The following is a 22879-nucleotide window of genomic DNA, read 5'->3' as shown; positions in this document are numbered from 1 at the left end:
GATATATCATTAGAAATTTTGGAGGCCAGAAGACAGAGGCATGACATATTCAAAATGCTGCCGGCAAAACAAAAAACAAAAAACAAAACTCATTGATCAAAAACCTAATATCCAGTATGACTAACTTTCAAAAATGGGGCTGAAATAGACTTTTCCAGATAAACAAAAATAAAGGTAATTTAATGCTGAAAGAAATGCCTTAAAAGAAATATTAAAGGAAATTCTTGGTATTGAAAGTAAGTGACTTCAGACAGTAATTCAAACCCAAATGAAAAAATTAAATGGACAGTAAATTAAAGAGGCAAATAAATATTGCCAATAAAGGCAATTATATACATAATTACAAAGGACTGTATAGTTGTATATAACTTCTGCATTCTTCTCTTAACTTTTTAAAAAGAATAATGTCATATGTATAAAATTGTATTGTTGGGCCTATAACTTAAAGAAATATTATATATTTGGAATTAACATTATAAGTGAGGTAGGTAGGAGCAAAACTGTCCCGGAATAAGGAAGTGACATCAGATGGTAATGTGAATCCACAGAAATAAAGGAAGAAAATCAGAAATGGTAAAGAAGAAGGGTTATATAATGAACTATATGAGTATACACTTGCTATAAAATTATGTAAAGTAATAATTACAGCAATGTATTCTTTGATTTATAACAACTATAAAAATAATGTGTATGAAAGTAATAGGTAAGAAGAAAGAACAGAGCTATATTAAATAATGTCACTGAGATTAAATTAGAATAAAACTAAAATACATTTTGAGAAGTTAGGCTGTACGTTGTAAGCCCTAAAATAATCACTAAGAAAATAACTCAAAAAATACATTAAAAAGGAATTGAAATGTTACAGAAGAATGTATTCACTCAGTGCAGAAGAGACCAATAAAGGAAGAAAAGAGGGACAAAAATACATGGGACATAGAGGGGGGAAAGAAGTAAAGTGGCAGATATAAATCCAACTATACATCAATACCAGCATTAAATATGAGTGGATTAAACACTCCAATGAAAAGGCAAATATTTCCAGAATGAATCCAAAAAGAAGACCCAACTATACACTGTCTATAGAAGATATCCTTTATATCCAAAGATACAGGTGGACTGAAAACAAAAGGATGGAAAAAGATTGGGCATACAAACTTCATTTATAAGAAAGCAGAATGGATGTGCTAGTATTAGGCAAAATACTTTAAAGCAAAAAGTTATCAAAAATAAGAAGATAGTTTTATAATGATCAATAAGAGGGCCAATCAGGAAAATACAACAATTTTAAACATATATGAACCTAGCAATTAAGCTCAAAAATACAGAAATTGAAAATTTTTCAGAAGTGAAGCAGAAAATTCAACCATAATGTTGGAGACTTCAATAGGTACTTTGAGAAATAGATAAAACAAGGTAGAAAATGGAAACAGAAATAGAAGACTTGAATAATGCTGTAAACCTACATCTCTAGAACAATCCACCTAACAATGGCAACATACACTCTTTTCAAGGACACATGGGACATTTTTTAGGACACACCATTTGTTGGTTGATGGAACTAACTCCAATAAATTATAGGCATACCTCATTTTATTGCACTTCACCTTGTTGCACTCCACAAATATTGTGGTTTTTTTTTTTAATTGAAGTTTTGTGACATTGAGCAAGTCTACCAGCACCCTTTTTCCAACAGCATTTGCTCACTTTGTGTCTCTGTGTCACATTTTGATAATTCTTACAATATTCCAAACTTTTTCATCATTATTGTATTTGTTATGGTGACCTGTGATCAGAGATTTTGCTGACAGGGTTCATGATGGTTAGCACTTTTTAGCAATAAGTATTTTCTTAATTAAACTATATAGTACATTGCTTCTATAGACATACTGCTATCACACCCTTAACAGACTGCAGTATAGTATAAACAACTTTTATATCCATTAGGAAACCAAAACATTCATTTGACTTGACTTATTGCAATAATTCCTTTATTGTGATGGTCTGGAACTGAACCTACATTGTCTCTGAGATGAGCCTGTCACAATTAATAGAAATGGTAAAAGTGTGTTTCCCTCTCAAAAGAGAATGAACTAGAAAACAAAATACCGGTCTTGCCATCTAGAGAAGATAAACATGGAAGCTCATAATGCATATCCATTCATATTCTCGTCACTCCTCTCTCATGTCAAATAGTCCTTATATATGTGGGAACAAATCCCATTGGGCAAATAAAGCTTATGACTATCAATCATTTACAGTACCCATTTAAGATTCTACTACACAAATTAATTTCCCATCCATTCAGAAGTAGTTCCTTGAATAATCACCTACACCTCCCCCACCATCAAGGCAATTGAGGCTGCATATGCCTTTCTCCTTGACTGTGAACCATGGCTGCTGTGTCAATGCTTCTCTGCTTTTATCCACAGAAAACATGTTAATAGGTAATACTGGTCTTTATGCATGAAAGAGTTTATTGCCTGTTCCTTTCTGCTTGTAAATCAGTTAATATTGAATCTGAATAAAAGAATATGCCTGGCATTTTCACCTTAACTAAAACATACAACATTCATAACTGAGCCAAGGATTGCTATCTACGTAAACAAACCTTTGTGTCCAGGCTAGGAAAGGGAGCAGGGGCATCAGAAGCTGTTTTCACTGGAAAGGAAGAAAAGTATTTTGATACCAAAACTGAAGTCAAGTTAATTGGCTGGAAGTACCTGAAAGCACAAATGTTCCTTCAATGTGCTTCTAGGGCATGCGCATGTTGTCCAGTGAAGATAGACTGGGATAAATGAGAGCGGCTGGCACAGAGGAAGGGCTATGTTTTTCCCACCAGGTCTGATGGGAAAAACACACGGCACTAAAAGCTTCGCTTCCTCTCCACGGCTCGGCAGGCTCTACTCAGATGTCTTTAATGAGCATTCAAGTGCTAAAGGTTCTCTACTGTGCATTAATGAATGAGCAAACTTCTGGTAAAAGCAAAGAAAAACGTTTACAAATGAATTATAAAATATACAAGAGGCTCAAAAAAGCCCATATACAAGTCCAATTGTAAGTCTGTCTGATACATCTCCACGTTGTAATAAACTCCTTCCCACTCTATAGGCAGAGGATTTTTGCAAATGTTAAGGTCTGATCATTACCTTTACAATGATTTTCGTCCCAAGGATACACACAGTTCTGGAGTCCATTGCAGACCAGCGTATTGTTGATGCACATGTTACTATGGCAGAAGAATGTATTGCCTTCACAGGGAGCTAAAAAAATAAGAAGAAAATAAAAACAAAGAAAAAAGTTAGAACTGATCTTCAGTAGGAAATCACTCATATCACAAATCTAAAAACAAAAAGATTAGAATGATAATTTGCCATCAAATTGAGATAAATGATGCGACATTCCATTCTCAGAAGTGTTGCCATGGTGGTAATTATTTCTTGTGTTGCTAACAGAGCTGGCACTTCTCTAGATGTGCTCAGTTTGTAAAACTGGCACAGGAGGGTTTCCATCATAAAAATGAAGTACATTATCTATATGGGTTCTTTTTTAATTTTTTTGACTCAGTGCATTCATTTAACAAAAATTTAATGCCTGCTACACACATAACTCTATGATTTACACTGAAATTCTATCTGTACAAATTTAGTTGTTCAGTGCAAAAGTCTTAATTAGATTTACACTGAAATTCTATCTGTACAAATTGAGTTGTTCAGTGCAAAAAGTCTTAATTACGGGTGCCTGAGTGGCTGAGCATCTGCCTTTGGCTCAGAGCATGATCCTGGGGTCCGGGGATCAAGTCTCGAATCAGGCTCCCTACAGGGAGCCTGCTTCCCCCTCTGCCTATGTCTCTGCCTCTGTGTGTCATCAGTGAATAAATAATTTTTTAAAAAACTTTTTAAAAAAGTCTTAATTAGCACTGAAATAATTTTGTAGAGCACAGGCTTACAAAATACTAATGAAAAATATATATTAAACAAATCCTTACAACATTATTGAAGCATAGGAACAGAACAAAGAATGTCATGGAAATTCAGGACAAGGGAAAATCCTGAACATAAGGGAAGTATATATTATCATCAACATTACACATATATATGGGGATGAAATTAGCCTACTTTGCATGTATTTCACACATTCTAGTAACTTTAGGTACAGTGGTCCATGATTTCCAGATCATAGTGTACATTCAGGGTGCTGGGAGGTAAAGTAAGAACCTACAGAATGAATCCAATATATAGATATGAGAAATGATGACGAGTTTAATATAGCAAATTATAACATTAGATAGGACTTCAGTATTAGGAAAATCTGTTTCTTTCATTATCAGAGTAACAGGATATTTAGAATAATCTAAATCCATGTGGTAATACCACATTAGGGATTATAGTTTATGAACCATGCTTTAAAGCTAACTTTTGTTTTAACCTTCATAATGATCCCACTTGTCATAAAATGTAATATTAGTGTTTCACTTTTTTTCTCAATAATAGTTCTAAAACCCTTTTAAGGATAGCACTCTAGAAGAAACATATTAGATACAAAACACATAATTTGGTCAATCGATCAGTGAAGATTAATGATCAGTACTATCTAAATGCCCATCAAGTTGTAATGACTTTTTCACTTTCAAGACTATATATCACGAGTATTTTAGAAAGTTACCTTCTTTAAATGTATTTGCTATATTAACCAAAGTGTCAGGCAAATAATTTGCACAAGGCAACTTAGTATATTTTAACACTCCTAGAGAAATCCTAACTACAATAACAAAAACAAAAACAAAAACACTTGAGTCTTGAAAATAAAAAAATATGGCAAAGATACAGTAGCCCAAGCAAAAATGATTCCTTCTGACTCTCCATAACCTTCCCTGCCACCCCCTTCACAGGAAAACAATTTCTTCTTCCCATGGCTTTGTTTGACTTTAGGTCCCTGACTAAAGATTAAAATCTTTAAGATGTGGTAGTCACTTTGAGAACAAACATAGAGTAGAAAATACTCAGTAGTCATTTTGAAAAGAAAGTATCATGCTTAACATGGGCTTGTGACTTGTTAAGCATCATATAAGCCTTTTATAATGTAAAATTTAATGATCTGATACATGATTGCAAAAATCTGCTCTTTAGTAAGGAACTAAATTTAAATTTCTGTAGTCAACCATAATGGCTTTTGCAGAACTGATATGGTCTGTTAAGCAGATAATGAATGTTGTCAAAATGTGTACACAGAACAAGAAGTTCTCTACAAATGGAGTGGCTGCAAAATGTCTTAGTAAAGAAAAAAGAAAAAAACTGTAAAAAGTACATATGCACTAATAAATTGGTGGTTCTGAAAATACAGTTATCCATCAAGTAAAAAATACCTTTAAGAGAGCATTATTTATTGCCTTTCCAGAATGAGTTGGAAAAATTGCTACAATTACTATTAAGTAGGATGGTTAGTTTTAACAATTTTAAGTATATAAATAAAAATGACATTGCATTCTGTAATGGAATGGAATACAATAGAATACTGGTAAGAGCACTGGAACTTGAATTCTCAATTCTCCAAATGGGATTTTATTTCTAGTTCTGCTGCTTTGTGGTTGTGAACATGTTTCCTAAACTACAAATCAGTGTGTCAGTGTCAGCGATCATTACGTATTGGTGGTTTGACTGGTAACAGAACAGGTAATCCAGGACTGTCAACAAATCACATTCCTGACACGCTTCTTCACATCAGATGAGGAGGCAAATGTGCCAGGTAACTGGAATCATCTCACTTTTTAAAATTATTATTATTCCAAGTATTATCTTTTTCTTCTTACTTTTGCCAGAATTTACAGAATTGCTATGCAAACAACAAACAAAAATGAACAAGCAAATATTGCAATGGCTCAGAAACAAATATCTAACAATTTATATTGGGTTTTGAATGTTCTTGCTATTGTATGTCTGAGTATTTCTCTCATATCAATGCAGACAGGCAAATGGTTCATTAAAGATTCTTATTTCTGTCTCCTGCTGAAAAGATGAAATGGCACCCTCCTGCCTCCCAGAGCAAGCTACATTCTTATTGTACTTTCAAGGATGTCTGGACCCACTATACATACTGACATTATTCCCCATGATCCTCAGCACATTCCTGAAATCTGTGGCTCAGGGCAAACACTCTTTCCCCTCTCTCTTCCTGCAATATCCATTCTTCACTCTACTATCCAAATCATATCAGCATGGTATTATCTGTACAGTGTTGAAATATTATTCCAAGCTACCAGGAAAATTATTTTTCTTATATCCTATTATACTCATAATTTTAAAAAGAGCTTAACACTTAGCATATGCTTATCATCTTTCCCCATGTGTTCCTCAAGGAAAAGGGTATGCCTCCTAAAAATGTTCATTTTTCATCTCTTATATGGTTTAACATTTCTAGGCTTATGGTGAATATTCGACAGATATTTTTAATTGATTAATGTTCCTGAGCAAAATGTTAACTCTGGGGGTGCCTAGATGGGTCAGTCAGTTAAGCATCTGACTCTTGATGTGGGCTCAGGTCATGATCTCAGGATCATGGGATTGAGCCCTGTGTTGAGCTCCATGCTCAGCGTGGAGTCTGCTTGTCCCTCTCCCTCTGCTCCTCCTCCTGCTCACTCACTCACTCAATCTCAAATAAAATCTTAAAAAAAGAAAAAAAAGAACAGATGAACTCTGGTCAGGGTGCATGCATACCTGAATATCCCAGAAAGCAAGAGACTCTAACAGGTGTGTTTATTAATGGAGATCTAACCTTCAGTGCTATGGTCTTCAGGTATAATCCAATTTGTGATATTCTCAGAAACTATACCTCACCATCATTTCCTCAGCAATCTTACAATGGCAGAGAAGGACACATTCTACCAGTTTGTGGAGGACTTGTTCTACTTAGAAATTCAATATACATTGTTAAAAGCTCTTGCCTCTTAAAAATCAGCTTCTTCATTTCCTAAAATTACGTGGATGGAATTCAAGTAAGGGTAAGATTTACTCATAATAACATGGTGGCCAAGGAAGCTATACTCACAGTTCAGAGTACTTCACACTCTAGTTCCCAATATCAAAAGTCTACTTATTTCCAGAAGGAGGTTTTCTGTTATTATCAAAATGGCAAAAAAAATAGCTTCATATTGGCTTTTAAAAAGCTAACTATATAGAAGAAACTATTTTCATGGCTTTTTGCCTCTGAACTCATTTTTTTTTTTTTGAGAGAAAGAGAATGAACGAGACAATCAAAGGAATCTCAAGCAGACTCCCCACTGAGCAAGGAGCCCGATGTGGGGCTCGATCTCACAACCCTGAGATCATGACCTGAGCCAAAATCAAGTCAGATGCTTAACTGACTGAGCCACCCAGACGGCCCATTGCTGAACTATTATAAAGTGTACTGAAATATCCGGAGTGCAGCTATTGCGATCTTGCTTTGGTGGAAGAGCTGACAATGTTAAGTATTTCTTTTTAAGAAAAAGACAGAAACTGAATGTAGTAAAATAATCTACTCAGCCAAAAGAAGGTCATGTGTACAAACACTGCATTGCTCTTGATTTAAATCATTCGGGTAACAAAGAAAATGGATATTCTAACATCACATAATGGGTCTTACCTCACCGTTCCCACCTCCCTCCTCCACCAATACATACCCTTTCGGGCAAAGCATTATATTTTTGGGTTATGTGAAAGACTGCATATTAGAATGAAGCTTCATGTGTGTTTCTCCAGACACTTCATCCCGGGATGGCAGAGTCCTGACAACACTCCTGGGGGCAGAGCTGCATCTCGGCTGCAAGGATTGATAATCCCTAAGGAGAGACGGCTCCTTCCATGAACACTTACTCAGTTATCACATCTGTAAAATGGGGATAAGGATCATACTTACCTAAGTGATTTCATAATGCCAACAGCTTAGGAGAGTACCAGCCTGTGGATGCAAGCATTACAGCTGTAACCACAAACTGTTCCAGAAGGCAAGCATTGCTCAGGGGCCATGGATTCAAAATGTCTGGGACTGAAACCTGGTCCACGATGTCCAGATTGTGTGAACTTGAGCCAACATTCCTTAAAATGCCCCAGCTTCCATTACACGTGTGTAAGGCGGGGGCTCATCTTGACTACCACATACGGTTGTGGGAATTAAATGTCATCAGTCTTTAAAAATTGTAACCGATATTGTCCAATGGTATAGGATAGATGCACATTAGCTGGTTTTGAATTATGATAATAATTACCAAAAATTAAATCAATAAATGAAATGTACAACATTAAGCAGATAGAGGATACAAAAGTGATGTGAATATTAAATTCCCTGATTTGTAAACTGAGGAAAGTCATTCACAGATCTCTCGTCAGCACTAAATGAGAACGCAGACCTGAAATTCATACATTATAGCATGCAATAAACGGTGTCTAAAATGATGAGTTATACACATAGGTGTCTACTCTCTTGTGTAACAACAAAGCACTGATGTTCTTTAGCTAGTACAACCTTGTCAGAGAAATAATGCAATTAAGTGTGTTTCAGCACATAGATATATAAGCTGTTATATCTCAGGGTAATATTTTAAATGTCTATCAGTTCATGGGAACCAACCAGTCGGAGCAGACGGATGCTGACCGTTACGCCACACCAGGGCACTCCACCACAGCCAGGTCTATAGCCACTTTAAGAAATTGTAAAATAAAATTATGTATCACGAGACATCTTTTTCTCAAAAATGTCTGGGGAATATTTATCTTAGTAGCGTCTCTCGCATATCTTTCTCCAAGCTGTTATTTCCTACAACACCCATCATTCATCTCATAAAAATCCAATCACAAGTGCTAAGCAGACAACTCCCTTCTAGGAGTCAAAAAGTGGTTTTAAGTTATTTCTAAAAAAAAAAAAAATCTAATATTACACAAAGTAGCACCATGATAGATAATACAAATAATTAACTTCGCAACTTGCAGAAATTCAGGTGTTTATCCCTCTTCTACCTTGAAAGTAATTATATGAATTTAGCAATATATTTAAATGTGAAAAGTCACTAATATACCAGAGACTTGAATCTCTGAGTTCTTTGATTCCATATTTATGTATAAAAAGAAAAAAAAAATAAGTCTGCAACTACTCTCCCTTCTTTATAGGCAACTACAATAAATACACCTAGGATACATTCAGGACTTTACTGAAACTGAAACTTCCTAAGTTATTTTAATATCTTGGGGAGAAATTTATTTGCTATACCCATGCCTTGTGTAAAATACTACTGAAGTTCAATTCTAAAAAAGAAACAAAATAGATATGCGTGTTAAATACAATGCAAAATGTGGATTTTAATAAGTGCTTGAATTACTTTACAGGAGGAAGTTTTAGGTGTATAAGATAGCTATGATATTCCTTGATTCATAAGATAACAAGACCATCAAGATAATGTGCATTTTCTAACCCTAAATTGAAATGGGAGGTATTTAGGTCTTGGAAAGCCAAGATAGGCAAGTGCGTAGAATAGATCTTGATGTTTTGGCTCCAATATGAAATCCAGGAGTGTTTTTTCTGAAGTGCTTGGTGATCCTATAAACTAATGCTTGGATGAAAATGACAACATTGTCCTCCAACTGTAGTAATAAAATTTTCAGAACAGAGAAACACAACACACAGATCTAGTATCTGTATCAATTTTGACAGTGTTGATGAGAACTTAAAATCCAATTTTAAAATTTCAATTTTAAATATCTTAAGTGAACATTTATCCAAATATTCCATGATAAATTCTTTGGAAACATAAAATTTAATGTAACATTTTGCTCTAGTGAGGAAGGAATGTATTGTGAATTAGTAAGACTGAGAAGCATGGTGCACTTCCATACATCAGCTTTTGGTGGACCCTTCCTTGTTCACAGAAGTCTGGCACCACGAAATCTGTTTAGCTTTGTTTAATCCAGATGTTCCGATTGTATCAGTTTACCACTTGATAGACAAACAGGAACAGAAGCAAAAGCAAACCCTTGAGAAGTGTTGCCCCAGTGTTCAAAACTTACAGGGAGAGAAGTCTTATTTCTGAAGGGAATAGAAAACAGCATGGGGAATTACTAAGGTATAAAATTGGATGACAAATGAGGATACAGAGTGTTTTAGATTATAAAGCCTCACATACAAATATACATATGGAAGATTTTACTGGAAATACTAAGCCAAAATGTGGGCAATGGCTATTTCTGGGATATCCACAAGTTATATTTAGCTTTTATTGAGAAACGTTCCATATGAACATACACACATAAAAATATGTATATACATATTTGGGTATAACACATAGTGAGACATATATACATAATATATATAACATATATTATATATTATATATACACACATATATAATATATATAACATATCATATATACATATATACACAACACATATTTTGTAATTGGGAAACATCTTCTAACTTTTCATGAAAAAGACAAATAGTATTTTTTAAAGTCTGTTTTCTCTTTCATATTTTAGCCAGTAAAATAATAGTTTTCACATAACACTTATACCTTACTATATTTGAAGATAACTAGTGAACTTAGTCTTTCTCTGAATTCACGTTCTTTGGGATTGCTTTGAAATCCTCACTTGTTTCCACACTCACCACTAGGTGGCAAGCGTGCACCGTATTTCCTGAAATAGCATTTCACTCTGTTGGGATGTTTAAATCCTACATGGCATCTGAGACAACACCTAGACCTATATGTTGCGGATTTTTAAGAAATAAAAACTTCAGTAGAAGACAACCAAAGTAATTTGGGGCATTAGGTAAGGGAGGACAAGAGAAAGAACTGCAGTCATAGCTCTCAACATAAAGTTTTATTTGAAATTTTAAAAAAGAATCATAAACCATATTTGCTGTAACATTAAAGGTCTAATCATGAATGTTTCATCATTTTTCAGCATTGTGCCACATGTTCATAAATATCGTTCTGCTCTTGTAATTAAAATTTTTAAATTTGTAATAACTTTTTTTAATGCTAAAATCACTAATGCTCCTTCTATATTAGGGTTATTTCTCCCCAATGGCTTTTTAAAAAAAAATTTATTATTTTTTTCTTTTTCAGTTGTTTTTAAATTTGAGTACAGTTAACATACTGTATTATATTAGCTTCAAGTGTACAATATAGTGATTCAGCAATTCTATAACATTACTCAGTGCTCATCCTGGTAATTGTACTCCTCATCCCCATCACCTTTTTCACCCATCCCCCGACCCACTTTCCCTCTAGAAACCATCCATTTGTTCTTTGTAGTTAAGAGCTGTTTTTTTGGTTTGTCTTTTTTCTTTATTCGTTTGTTTTGTTTCTTAAATTCCACAAATGAGTGAAATCATACAGTATTTGTCTTTCTCTGACTAACTTACTTCCCTTAGCATAATACTCTCTAGATCCATTCATGTGGTTACAAATGGTAAGATCTCATTCTTTTAATGACTGAGTAATAATCCATCGTATAACTGCCACATCTTCTTTATCCATTCATCCACCAACGGACACTTGGGCTGATTCCATAATTTGGCTATTGTGAATCATGCTTCAGTAAACGTAAGGTTGCATATATCTTTTCAAATTAGTGTTTTCATCCAACTTCATTCTTTTTAAATAGAGAAATTCACTGAATGCTACTCTCAGGAAATATTAAAACAAAACAGAAATTTAAAACTGGCAGATTTATCTGGAAACATTGATATTTCAAATATTTGTACTTTATGGTAAATAAAGTTATCAATAGTAGGTTATTTCAAATTCAAAGAACATGGTACTTCACCAAGAAAATTTGGAAACAGAAGTGACTCTTGATCCTATTTTCCTTTTAATGATTATATCATCTAAATAACAGCTCAGATACTCCCTCCACATCTTTAAAGCCAAATCTCGTTCTCTCCAAGCACATCCTCCTACTTCGTGCCTGCTTCAGATTCTTCTAACTTCTTTGATGTGAAGTTTGTCAAAAGTCTGCCCACTTTGCGCTGGCCTCTGTGGTGTCGACACACACACGCACACACACTCACACACACTCATACCCAAGCCATGGGGTCTTCTATTTCTGCTCATCATTATTCCTCATTAGTCCTCCAATCTGAAGTTGGGAGGGAAATGGTCACAGAAATGTGTGGAGCTGTGGGAGGATGAGGATGTAGCTTGGGGGACACTTGCTTCTGCTTTTGAATTCAACTTTTATCAGCCCTGAAGACATTAATTTATTAAAACTTTCTGATACTCAAGATGCTCTAGAGCCTATCATCTTCTTTGCCTGAGAGATGGAAATAAAGCTTAAATTTATTATAAATATGTAAATGTGATACATATCTGCATTATATATTTAAGCAATGAATTAATACTAAATAGCAAGATCTAGCATACTTGGAAACACAATTACTTTTATTCAATAAAGATTTTAATTGATTTAGATGACAGAGAGAACTTTCCCTCTGCTTCTCAGAACCCTGTAGTCAAGTCTCCTGGCCATTATCAGAGGTCCTTTCTCTTCTTTCTCCACAGCCTTCCCCTAGGGGATCCCAGCAGATTCAAAGCTTCTGACACTCTATTTTCTCCTGGGCTCACCCTTATAGCTCTGAATTCCATCTGAGGTCCAGATTTATGCCCTTCCATCAAATTCCTGCAAAACATCTCCACTAGGGATTCTAAGTATCACATCAAATGGAACATGGCTGGATGGGCTTACAGAAAACAGCTGTCATCTTAATCCTTTTTACCCCTTCCAAATCCCATTCTTCCCCTCACACACCTTCCTGACATTAATAAGGAGCAGGACCCATACCCTCAGCTATTAAGGCTGAAGGGTTGGGGTCATTCTTGAGGCCTTTCTCCCATAACACTCACATCCAAATGGCCTTTAGTTGTGTCAGATCTATCATCTATCTCTCTCTCTCTCTCTCTCTCTATCTATCTATCTATCATCTAGCTATCATCTAGCTATCTACTAACTTCTTATTGTGGTCTCCACTGGTACAAGTGGCTCATGGCCATCTGCCACCAACTGTTGTTCTTTTTTTTTTTTAATTATTTATTTATTTATGATAGTCACACACACAGAGAGAGAGAGAGAGAGAGAAGAGAGAGGCAGAAACATAGGCAGAGGGAGAAGCAGGCTCCATGCACCAGGAGCCCGACGTGGGATTCGATCCCGGGTCTCCAGGATCGCGCCCCGGACCAAAGGCAGGCACTAAACCGCTGCGCCACCCAGGGATCTCCCAACTGTTCTTCTATAGCAGGTCCATGGACACAGCAGCCAGAGGAGACTTTCATTAACAGTGTAAATCAGGAGCACCTAGGTGGCTCAGTAGTTGAACATTTGCCTCTGGCTCAGGTCGTGATCCCGGGGTCCTGGGATCATGTCCCACATTAGGCTCCCCAGAGGGAGCCTGCTTCTCCCTCTACCTATATCTCTGCCTCTCTCTGTGTGTCTCTCATGAATAAATAAATAAAATCTTTTTAAAAATAAGAATAAGAAATAAAAGTATAAATCAGACTATGGTTCACCCCAGTTTCAACTCCAAAACTTTACTTTAAAAGTTAGATTAAATTCAAACTCCTCAATACCCCTTCTGCTCATTCAAAATCTTGACCCAGCTGCCTCTTGAACTCCAGTGTCACCCACCATAACCACGGGGCACTGAGATCCACACTCTTCTTCACCATATTACCTATGCTGTTGTTTTTCCATAATACTTATTAGGACTTGAGTTTATCTTCTTTAATTAACTTCTCTGTACATCTTTTCCCTCCTCTTATAAAAATGCAAAGCAAGGGAGTTATCTTGTGCACTGCTTTCTCACTTGCACTTTGAATAACACATGCCATTTTGGAGATGCTAAATAAATACTTGTTGACTGACAGGTATCAGAACAAAAAAATTTTCAACAGTAAAATGGATGTGAAGTGCCAAATTTCCATTAAATTCTGAAAATCATTTAATTTCTAACAAAGAGCTAAACTTTTCTTAATGAACTTAAGGGAAGAAAATAAAACATCAGCGGTATCAATTTGACTTAAGTATCTGAGTAAGAATCCAACATGCACATGAGAAAATGCTCTGCATCACTTGCCATCAGGGAAATACAAATCAAAACCACAATGAGATACCACCTCACACCAGTGAGAATGGGGAAAATTAACAAGGCAGGAAACAACAAATGTTGGAGAGGATGTGGAGAAAAGGGAACCCTCATACACTGTTGGTGGGAATGTGAACTGGTGCAGCCACTCTGGAAAACTGTGTGGAGGTTCCTCAAACAGTTAAAAATATACCTGCCCTACGACCCAGCAATTGTACTGCTGGGGATTTACCCCAAAGATACAGATGCAGTGAAATGCCAGGACACCTGCACCCCGATGTTTATAGCAGCAATGGCCACGATAGCCAAACTGTGGAAGGAACCTCGGTGTCCAACGAAAGATGAATGGATAAAGAAGATGTGGTTTATGTATACAATGGAATATTACTCAGCTATTAGAAATGACAAATACCCACCATTTGCTTCAACGTGGATGGAACTGGAGGGTATTATGCTGAGTGAAGTAAGCCAGTCGGAGAAGGACAAACATTATATGTTCTCATTCATTTGGGGAATATAAATAATAGTGAAAGGGAATATAAGGGAAGGGGGAAGAAATGTGTGGGAAATATCAGAAAGGGAGACAGAACGTAAAGACTGCTAACTCTGGGAAACGAACTAGGGGTGTTGGAAGGGGAGGAGGGCGGGGGGTGGGAGTGAATGGGTGACGGGCACTGGGGGTTATTCTGTATGTTAGTAAATTGAACACCAATAAAAAAAAAAAAAAACTTCAAAAACTGCATTCAAAAGTCTATAGCTTGCTGCTAAGTATAATTTTAAGTCATGGCATTCTAAATTACAAACACATAAAATGAAAAAATATATATATTTGGCCTCAGAATTGTCTCCAAAACAAACGTTTTGTTTTTCCCTAAAATAAATGGAAAAATTTCCCCTGCCACCATACTTTAAACTTAAAAGGGCCCTCAAGCTATGCAATTAGAGAAAATGACATTTTATTTGAAAAATGTTGACCAGATTTCAGGCCAGAAATAGATTTATGCCTCTTCTCTTCATCTCCTTTATCATCTTCATATATTTTTTGAAAGATCAATATCTGCCTTTAAAACTCTATGTTCCAATGTGACTTAGTTATCTGTCAAAATATCCAGTATTATTAAGATACATTTTAATCTCTTTTTTTAAAATACAAGAAAATCTATTCACAAATTTCAATTTAATCCCACTCACATTTATTAGATTCCCCCAATCTTTCTGCTAGAATCGTACATTGCTATGGCTCCAAAAAGACATTACATTAAGAAAAGAAAAGCATCTTCATGAGGAAATTATATTCGATAGATAGAGGTCATTTCTTTCCTCACATAGGACATGAACCCCATCATGACTTATCCATTCTGTTTGATTCCAAGAATGAGCATACATTTTTATACTATAATTATATCTGCTTTGGATCAGCTACATGATGATTTCTTCACTACCTGCATTTACACAAAGCTATAATGACCATAAGGAATATATTATATTTCTTTGGAGGAATCTGTATTCCGATTATTATTAGTACTTGGACGTGTGTCTCAGGCTTTGTTTTCATGACTGCTGTACACATGCCTGCAACAGTTGGTTAGACCTGCTGTTCTGTTAAAGTTACTATAATTGGTTTCATTGTTGAACATGCCAAGTCCCTAAAGTGGGAACTGAGGTAAATAAAGATTAGAGTGGAGAAAACATGGACCATCATAACCTTAAGTTTGTGATTCTCTTAGTTCAAAGGCTAACAATTCAGAATAATAGTTTCCTGTTTCCATCCAACAACTATATACAGTCTGTTTTCAGTGGTAGACACAAACTACTGCAGCTGTAAAGCCAGCATCAAAGGGATCAATATATGCTATCCCCGAGGATCCTACCAAAAATTACAAGGAACTTACTGTCTTTATTCTTGTCCACAGGATTCTTGGCAGACTGACAACTTAACTAGAGACCACGTTGATCTAAAAAGTTCAATGGAAATTTTGTGAAGTTTTCTAAGTAATTCAACAAATAAACATAGAAACCAACATTATTTAAATATTTTGGTCTAAAAAAACTCAAGGAAATTGATTTTAAATTTTAATTATTCCACCAACCTGTATATCTATATGCATACTTTTAAAAAAACATAATTGGAGTTAAATGACAGTCAACAATAAATGTCCATTAATAATTAAATTAAAATATTAAAATATTTCTGATGGCTGTTTTTTTCCTGCTACAATTGGACTCAACCACATGCTTAAAAAGAAGGGAGGGTGTGGGTCCCTGGCAGATGATACAATTTTATATTATTATCCTTTGCTCAAAATTCTCATTAAATTTGCAAGTAAGAAACTACTGTGAAGATTTCCTTGGGTTGTTATTCCATTAACAAACACATGAGTAGCCACCATTTGCTCTGAACACATATTTAAAACTTACAGTTGTTCTATAATGTCTCCTTCATTTTCTAGAAAAGAAATTGAGGCTTAAAGTCAAGGTGTTACAGGTAAGAAAGGAGCAGAATGGACTGACTGGTACCAAATGGGTATTCTTACATACATTCGCATCCTATTTCAATTTTTTTTAACAACAAAACACTTGTTTTTTCAGATTTGTAATTCTGTTTTGAAAAATGTCTAACATTAATTTTAGAATTCTAAACACGTATATACTTGCCAAAATTACAGGTTTCTGATGCATCCCCTTTTTGTATTTTTTCTATAGTAATAAAAATATTTAATTTTTAAATTATATAGAAGACTATTATATTCATTATATAGAAGACTATTTACTCAGTAGTAGGGCATGAATGGGACATGTGTGTAGATAGACCATTACCACTCGGTGCTGTGTACCTTTGGTCTTCAAGTCAAATACCTTTTTCCCCCCATAATTTCAGATGAAGAGTATGTCACTTCAATGAAAATAAATCAAATAAACACAAAATAAGAGCATCAGATCTACTGTGGCAAACTGAATAATGGCTCCCAAAGAAGCCCACATCTTCATCCCCAGAATTTGTGAATGCTGCTTTTTATGCAAAGGAGATTTTGCAGATGTGAGTAAGAACTTCAAAATGTGGAGATTATTCTGGATTTCTGATGAAATCACAAGTATCTTTACAGAGGGAGGGAGGAGCTCCAAGGGGCAGAATGTGATATAACAAGCAAGTGAGGAGATATGAGAGGTTACCTTGCTGGCTTTGAAGGAGGAGCTATATAACCCACAAAGGGAGGAACACAGCTCTAGAAGCTGGGACAGGTGAGGGAATGCACTCTCCACTATGGCCTCCCAATAGAGTGGCTTTGTTGACACCATGGTTTCAGCCCACTGAAATCTATTTCGAATAATAGATTTATATTGTTTTAAGCACTAAATCTGTGGTAATCTGTTACAGTAGCACTAGGAATGAAGCCAATATGCCTATTTATACCAAGTAGCTCATTTCTGAGGGTAATCAGAACACGATCCACCAGCCCCTGTAGATGTAGGTATGACCACACAATACCGCAACGGGGGCAGAAAAGGCCAGAAATAGGAAAATGTGAAGAATGAGATCTCTGATGTAGGAGGGTGATGGTTTTCAACCAGGACACCCTGCAACTCCTGAGTCACGATTTGTGAAATGGGTCAAGAGTAACATTTTCTAACTACTTACATCATTTAAAATAATAGCAGAAATTCAATGATTTAATCACATCACCCAGCAGAGGAAGGACTGATGTGACCTCTAGTTCTCCAAGGACATTACAAAAATGCAGGTTCAATCATCAGCATCTGTCATGCTATATAAAAGCCATCAAGTGAGAAGATCTTGGAGGTAAAAAGTGCAGAAATTCTAGTGGAGACCTTGATAATTATGTAGCCTAAAAGAACAGGTCATTAGATAGTGACCTGTCCTCACCTATTGGCATAATTACCACCCCCCAAAAAACTCTTGATCAGTTATCATTTCCTGACATTGTACATGGGTCTTGATTTTCTCAACACAGAAAATAACATATGTATGGGGCACCTGGGTGGCTCAGTTGGTTAAGTTTCTGACTCTTGATCTCAAGTCTTGATCTCAGGGTTGTGAGTTTAAGCCCCACATTGGGCTCCACGCTGGGCATGGAGTCTACTTAAAATATATTTATTTATATATCATACATACCTATAAAACATATAAAATTATATATAATATACAATATATTATATATACACATACAAAACATATATACTCGTTTTCTTAGATTTAATAAATCCCTTCAGAAAGTCATATCAAAGTCTTATCAAAGTTATATTATTGCTTTAAAAAATGTTTACCAAAAAAACTGCTCATTGTAGAAAAATCATAAAACCTTGAGAATCCAAAAAACTCATCACCTAAAAATCATCACTATTATGTCACTATTAATACACATGTATTACATATATAATAAATACTTTATATTAAATATTTATCACACATGTTTACAAAAGTATACTTGCACATGTTTTGTTTGCTACTTGCTTTTAAAATTTTATTTTTTCATATACTCAATGTTAGTATCAGTCTAATACATCATTTTAAGGGTGAAAAGAATATATGCATGTTCCAAGAACCAGTTAACCAAGCCACTCAAGCAAGTTTCATTTTTTAAATGATACTAATCTTATCACTAATATACACATTCCTAGGTATACTCTTTAGATCAGTAGGAGAGACTTTATTTTTATTTTTTAAACCTGCTTTAGAATGCTGACACATACTGCTAAGTTACCCTTCAGAAAACTTCCCCTTTCCTACCAGCATACATATATTCTCATTTTACTACACTATCTCAAAACTGGGTAATTATCGCTATTTTTCAAAACAATTTGATAGATGAAAATGAGGTCTTTTTCCTTTTGGAATTTATATCCTTTTGTTCTTTAATACAGAAAGGTGTGTGTTTCCTGTACCAACAGGCCATTTGTTTCTCATGGATTTATTTCTCACTTTATTTGCCCCATTTTTATCTGGTATGTTTATATAACTTTCTCTAATCGTCTTATAGCATCTTTATTCCTTTTAGGTTAAGAATATTTACCCCACTGCCTGCTGTTTATGTTGCCAATCATTCAATTAAGCTTTTCCTTTTTAAATTTTAATTATGTTTTTATAATAATACATCTTAAATTTTGGATATTTATATATGTGATATGTTCTCTTATCCGTACAGGGTTTTATGTCTGCTTGAGAAAGACGTGCCAAAATAGGACACATATACAGCAGTCTTCCAGCCTATTTCATATATTACTGAAATTTCAATCTATGCCATCTGGTATTTATGCAGCTGTAGGACAGATATAAGTAAATATTTCCTATATTATGAAGTAGTCTTAAAACTTTTTAAAGCACACCAACTCAAAACTGAGGCATGGAGATCTCTATCAATAAAAACATCGCTTTAGATTTTTGTCTGTGTCATAATTGGCAACACTGCTTCCTGTAACAAACATCATGTTTTCTCCTTGCATGAAATACATGTAAATACAATGTCTTTCCATCTCACCATTTACTCCAAACTTGTGAATGTGTTTTCCCTTGCTTTTTCTAGAGAAGAGATTAAATATTATTGCTGTGAGTTGATCGTCATCAATATTTCCTGGTGTATAATCTCAGAGTGTGAGTGAACTTGGTGCATTTTACATTCATAATCAAATATCTCTATACTTTCTCTCCCTTAGAATTCACCAGCTTTAGTTTACTGATGTCCTATGACAAGTGCACTTGCATACTGCAAAACTGGGAACATGCACTGTTGAGGATGGAATGTAAATTATGTACACAAGAGGCAGATAGCATGCCAAAATATGCTCCAAACAAGAAACGATAATAAAACTGAATGGTGAAATAAGAATTGATCACTGTGGCAGAAGAGCAAAAATCCTACTAATAACAAATGCTAGAGAAAGAGCAAAAATCTCCTATGAGAAAAGAATCCAGTGTCTCAGTGGATAATTTGCTGAAATAAAGGACAAAGTGGTGAAGCTGTGGAGCAAAGTACCAAACATAAATGAACATTTTCTGAAGTGAGTCACATACTGGAATTTAGTTTGAGTGAGTGTGGCAGCACCGTAAGAGGGGCAACCATCCACTCACCTCAGCGCCTGGCTGCTCACATGCTTGTGGAAGGAACAAAAGAACAAATGAAGGCATATGAATAAATCATCAAAATGAAAACTCTGATGACTAGGTATATGACATAGGAGTGGTTACTCAACCTTTAGGGTCAAGCTGATGTTGGAGGGATTATTTTTTTATATATTTCCTGCAATGCTATCTTGCCACAGCTCCTCAACTACTGAATCTAGAAACAGCAATAAACAGTTAATAAAAAATGTTAGTTACTATATGCAAGTAACTTATGTAGATAGACATCTGGATAATCAATTGCATTCAAAAGCACACCTCATTACAAAAAGAATGTGTTTTGGTTTTCTACTGTTGAGTAACAAATTACTACAACCTTACTGGCTTAAAACAACACCCACTTATATCTCACAGTTCTATGAGTCAGAAGTCTGTGTTGGGGGTTCTCTCCTTAGGGTCTCACAAGGCCAACATCAAGGAGGCAACTGGACTGGGGTTCATCTGGAGCATGGGGTCCCCTTCGAGCTCATTCTGGTTGTTGGCAGAACTCGGTCTCTTGGATTATGGGGCTGTCAACCCCCTGGCTGTCAACCGGGTGACATTCTCAGCTCACAAAGCCCACCCACACGCTGTGCCACATGGCCTTCCCTACAATAGGGCAGTGTGCTTACAGCCACAGGATATTTGCTACAGCTTAGAATGCCTCTGACGTCTCCCATCCCTGACCTTTCCGCCTTCTTTCAAAAAAGCTTATTACCAATATTTGCTGTGTATAGTCAGACCCACTAGGATAGTCTTCCTTTGGTTAATTTAGAATCAACTGATTTGGGGATGGTAACTATTATGCAAAATCCCCTTTGCCACAAAACGTAACAACAATCATGGAGTGACATTCTGTGATATTCAGATTCTTCCTGCACTCCAGGGGAGGGGTGTTTGCAAGGCCTGTACATCAAGAGATAGATAATACTGGGGTCATCACAAAACTCTGCCTGTCACAGCCCACCAGCTGGCTGACACCCCCACTCCCACGCTTCACTTCCTTCATGGATGCAAAATAGCATCTCTCTTTCTGAAGTCTCCCACGAGTGTCACTGCAATGCAGCACCTGCTCAAGGTCCCAAAGCTCACATCTGAACCATGTAAATGTGGTGCAGAAGAGGCTCCTGGGTGCAGTCCTTGAACTGCAGCCCTGGGGCCCATTTCCCCTCCACCTGTCGACCCAAGGAACCAAAGAGACAAGCCACCTGCCCCAATACCCCAAAACACAATGGTGGGAGAGGCGCAGCATAATGGCCATAGAGATTCCGGTTGGGAGAATGGAGAGTAAATAGCAATAGTTTTGAAGTCCAGCAGAGTAAATGTTGGATTTCTCTGGACTATGTTTCTAGTTTGAGGAAAAACCCTCTGTCAGGGTGGGCTTCACCTTGACATTCTTGGTGCTGCTCTAGGAGTCTTTCTTCCCTTCTTTGAAAGGTGACATATGTTTGAAGTTGGGCAGTTCTATCTGATAGCTCCCACTACAAGAATTTTGGGCTTCTGGTGACATCTTCTCATTAGTATTCTGACCCTTCCAGTCCACATTTCAGGTATTCGTTACAGCAACAGCTCCCTTTCAGTACCAAAATCCGCAGTGCTTTTCTACTGCTGTGGAACAACCACCAGAAGTTTAGGATCTTAAAACAACACCCATTTTATAAGCACACAAAGCCAGAAGTCCGAGCACTGGGTCCTCTGACAGGGTCTCCTAAGGTGCAAACAAGGTGTTTGCTGGGGCTGTGGACTGCACCTTGGCCAGGGTTCTCTTCCTAACTTGCTCAGGTTGGTGGCATAATTTACTTCTTTGCAGTCGTGTGACTGAAGTTCCCATTTTCTTGCGAGCTGTCAGCCAGATGCTCTGGGCTCCCCAAGGCTGCCCCTCTCACAGGCAAGCAGTACACAACACACCTGTCTGCATTCTTCCTGCAGGGCAGCAGTTCCTCTGGCTCACGCTTCCCCTTATTTCAGAGAGCTCACCTGATTACTCACATCCACCCAAGAAAATCTCCCTCTTGATGAACTCAAAGCCAATTGATTAAGGGCCATCTGCATGTTGCAAAATCACTTTTGCCACAGAATGTAGTTTATTTTTTTTTTAATTTTTTAAAAAGATTTTATTTATTTATTCATGAGAGGCACACACAGAGAGAGGCAGAGACACAGGCAGAGAAGCAAGCTCCGTGCAGGGAGCCTGATGTGGGACTTGATCCCAGGACCCCGGGATCACTCCCTGGGCCGAAGGCAGACGCTCAACCCCTGAGTCACCCAGGTGTCCCCAGAATGCAGTTTAATCATGGAACCGCTATCCCAAGGGATTCACAGGTTCTGCCTACCTCAAGGGAAAAGGGATGTGAGGTGGGAATCTTTTGGTTCATCTCAAAATTCTGCCTTCAACTCCATTTTCCTTTGAATTTGGGTGCAATTGTATGTATGTCTTCATTGTAAACAAATCTATAGTTTATACCTGACACAGTGTTTGCCACAAATAAAAAAGTAAGTAAATTATCTCATTTTAGCAAATTATTATAAACAGCATGCTACAATCTTAAAATGGACAGTTTGTTTTTTACCTCTCTGTATTTGTCTGTTTTTAACAGAAATATGCTACTCATTAATCAAGTCTTAAGTGACTGAGATTTTATGATGCAAAACTTCTAAAT

At 36.3% G+C, this 22879-nt stretch overlaps 1 protein-coding gene across 8 annotated transcripts in view; it reads right to left on the bottom strand.

Moving 5' to 3' along the window:
- Window positions 1–22879, bottom strand: part of NETO1 (neuropilin and tolloid like 1) — a 137009-nt gene that overhangs the window by 22641 nt on the left and 91489 nt on the right. For 7 of the 8 annotated variants that reach the window (XR_012028064.1, XM_072820204.1, XM_072820185.1 and 4 more), the window contains exon 8: window positions 3147–3260. Coding sequence is in view for 7 of the 8 variants with exons in the window: in XM_072820204.1 (XP_072676305.1) it covers window positions 3147–3260 (114 nt within the window). In the remaining variant the exon portion in view is untranslated. Of the gene's footprint in view, window positions 1–1584; window positions 2659–3146; window positions 3261–22879 lie in introns of those variants that run through there. The other variant, XM_072820214.1, reaches the window with a different exon arrangement.

Source organism: Canis lupus, chromosome 1, assembly GCF_048164855.1.
Source record: "Canis lupus baileyi chromosome 1, mCanLup2.hap1, whole genome shotgun sequence".
Taxonomy (NCBI): domain Eukaryota; kingdom Metazoa; phylum Chordata; class Mammalia; order Carnivora; family Canidae; genus Canis; species Canis lupus.
This window is presented reverse-complemented; position numbering and strand designations above follow the sequence as displayed.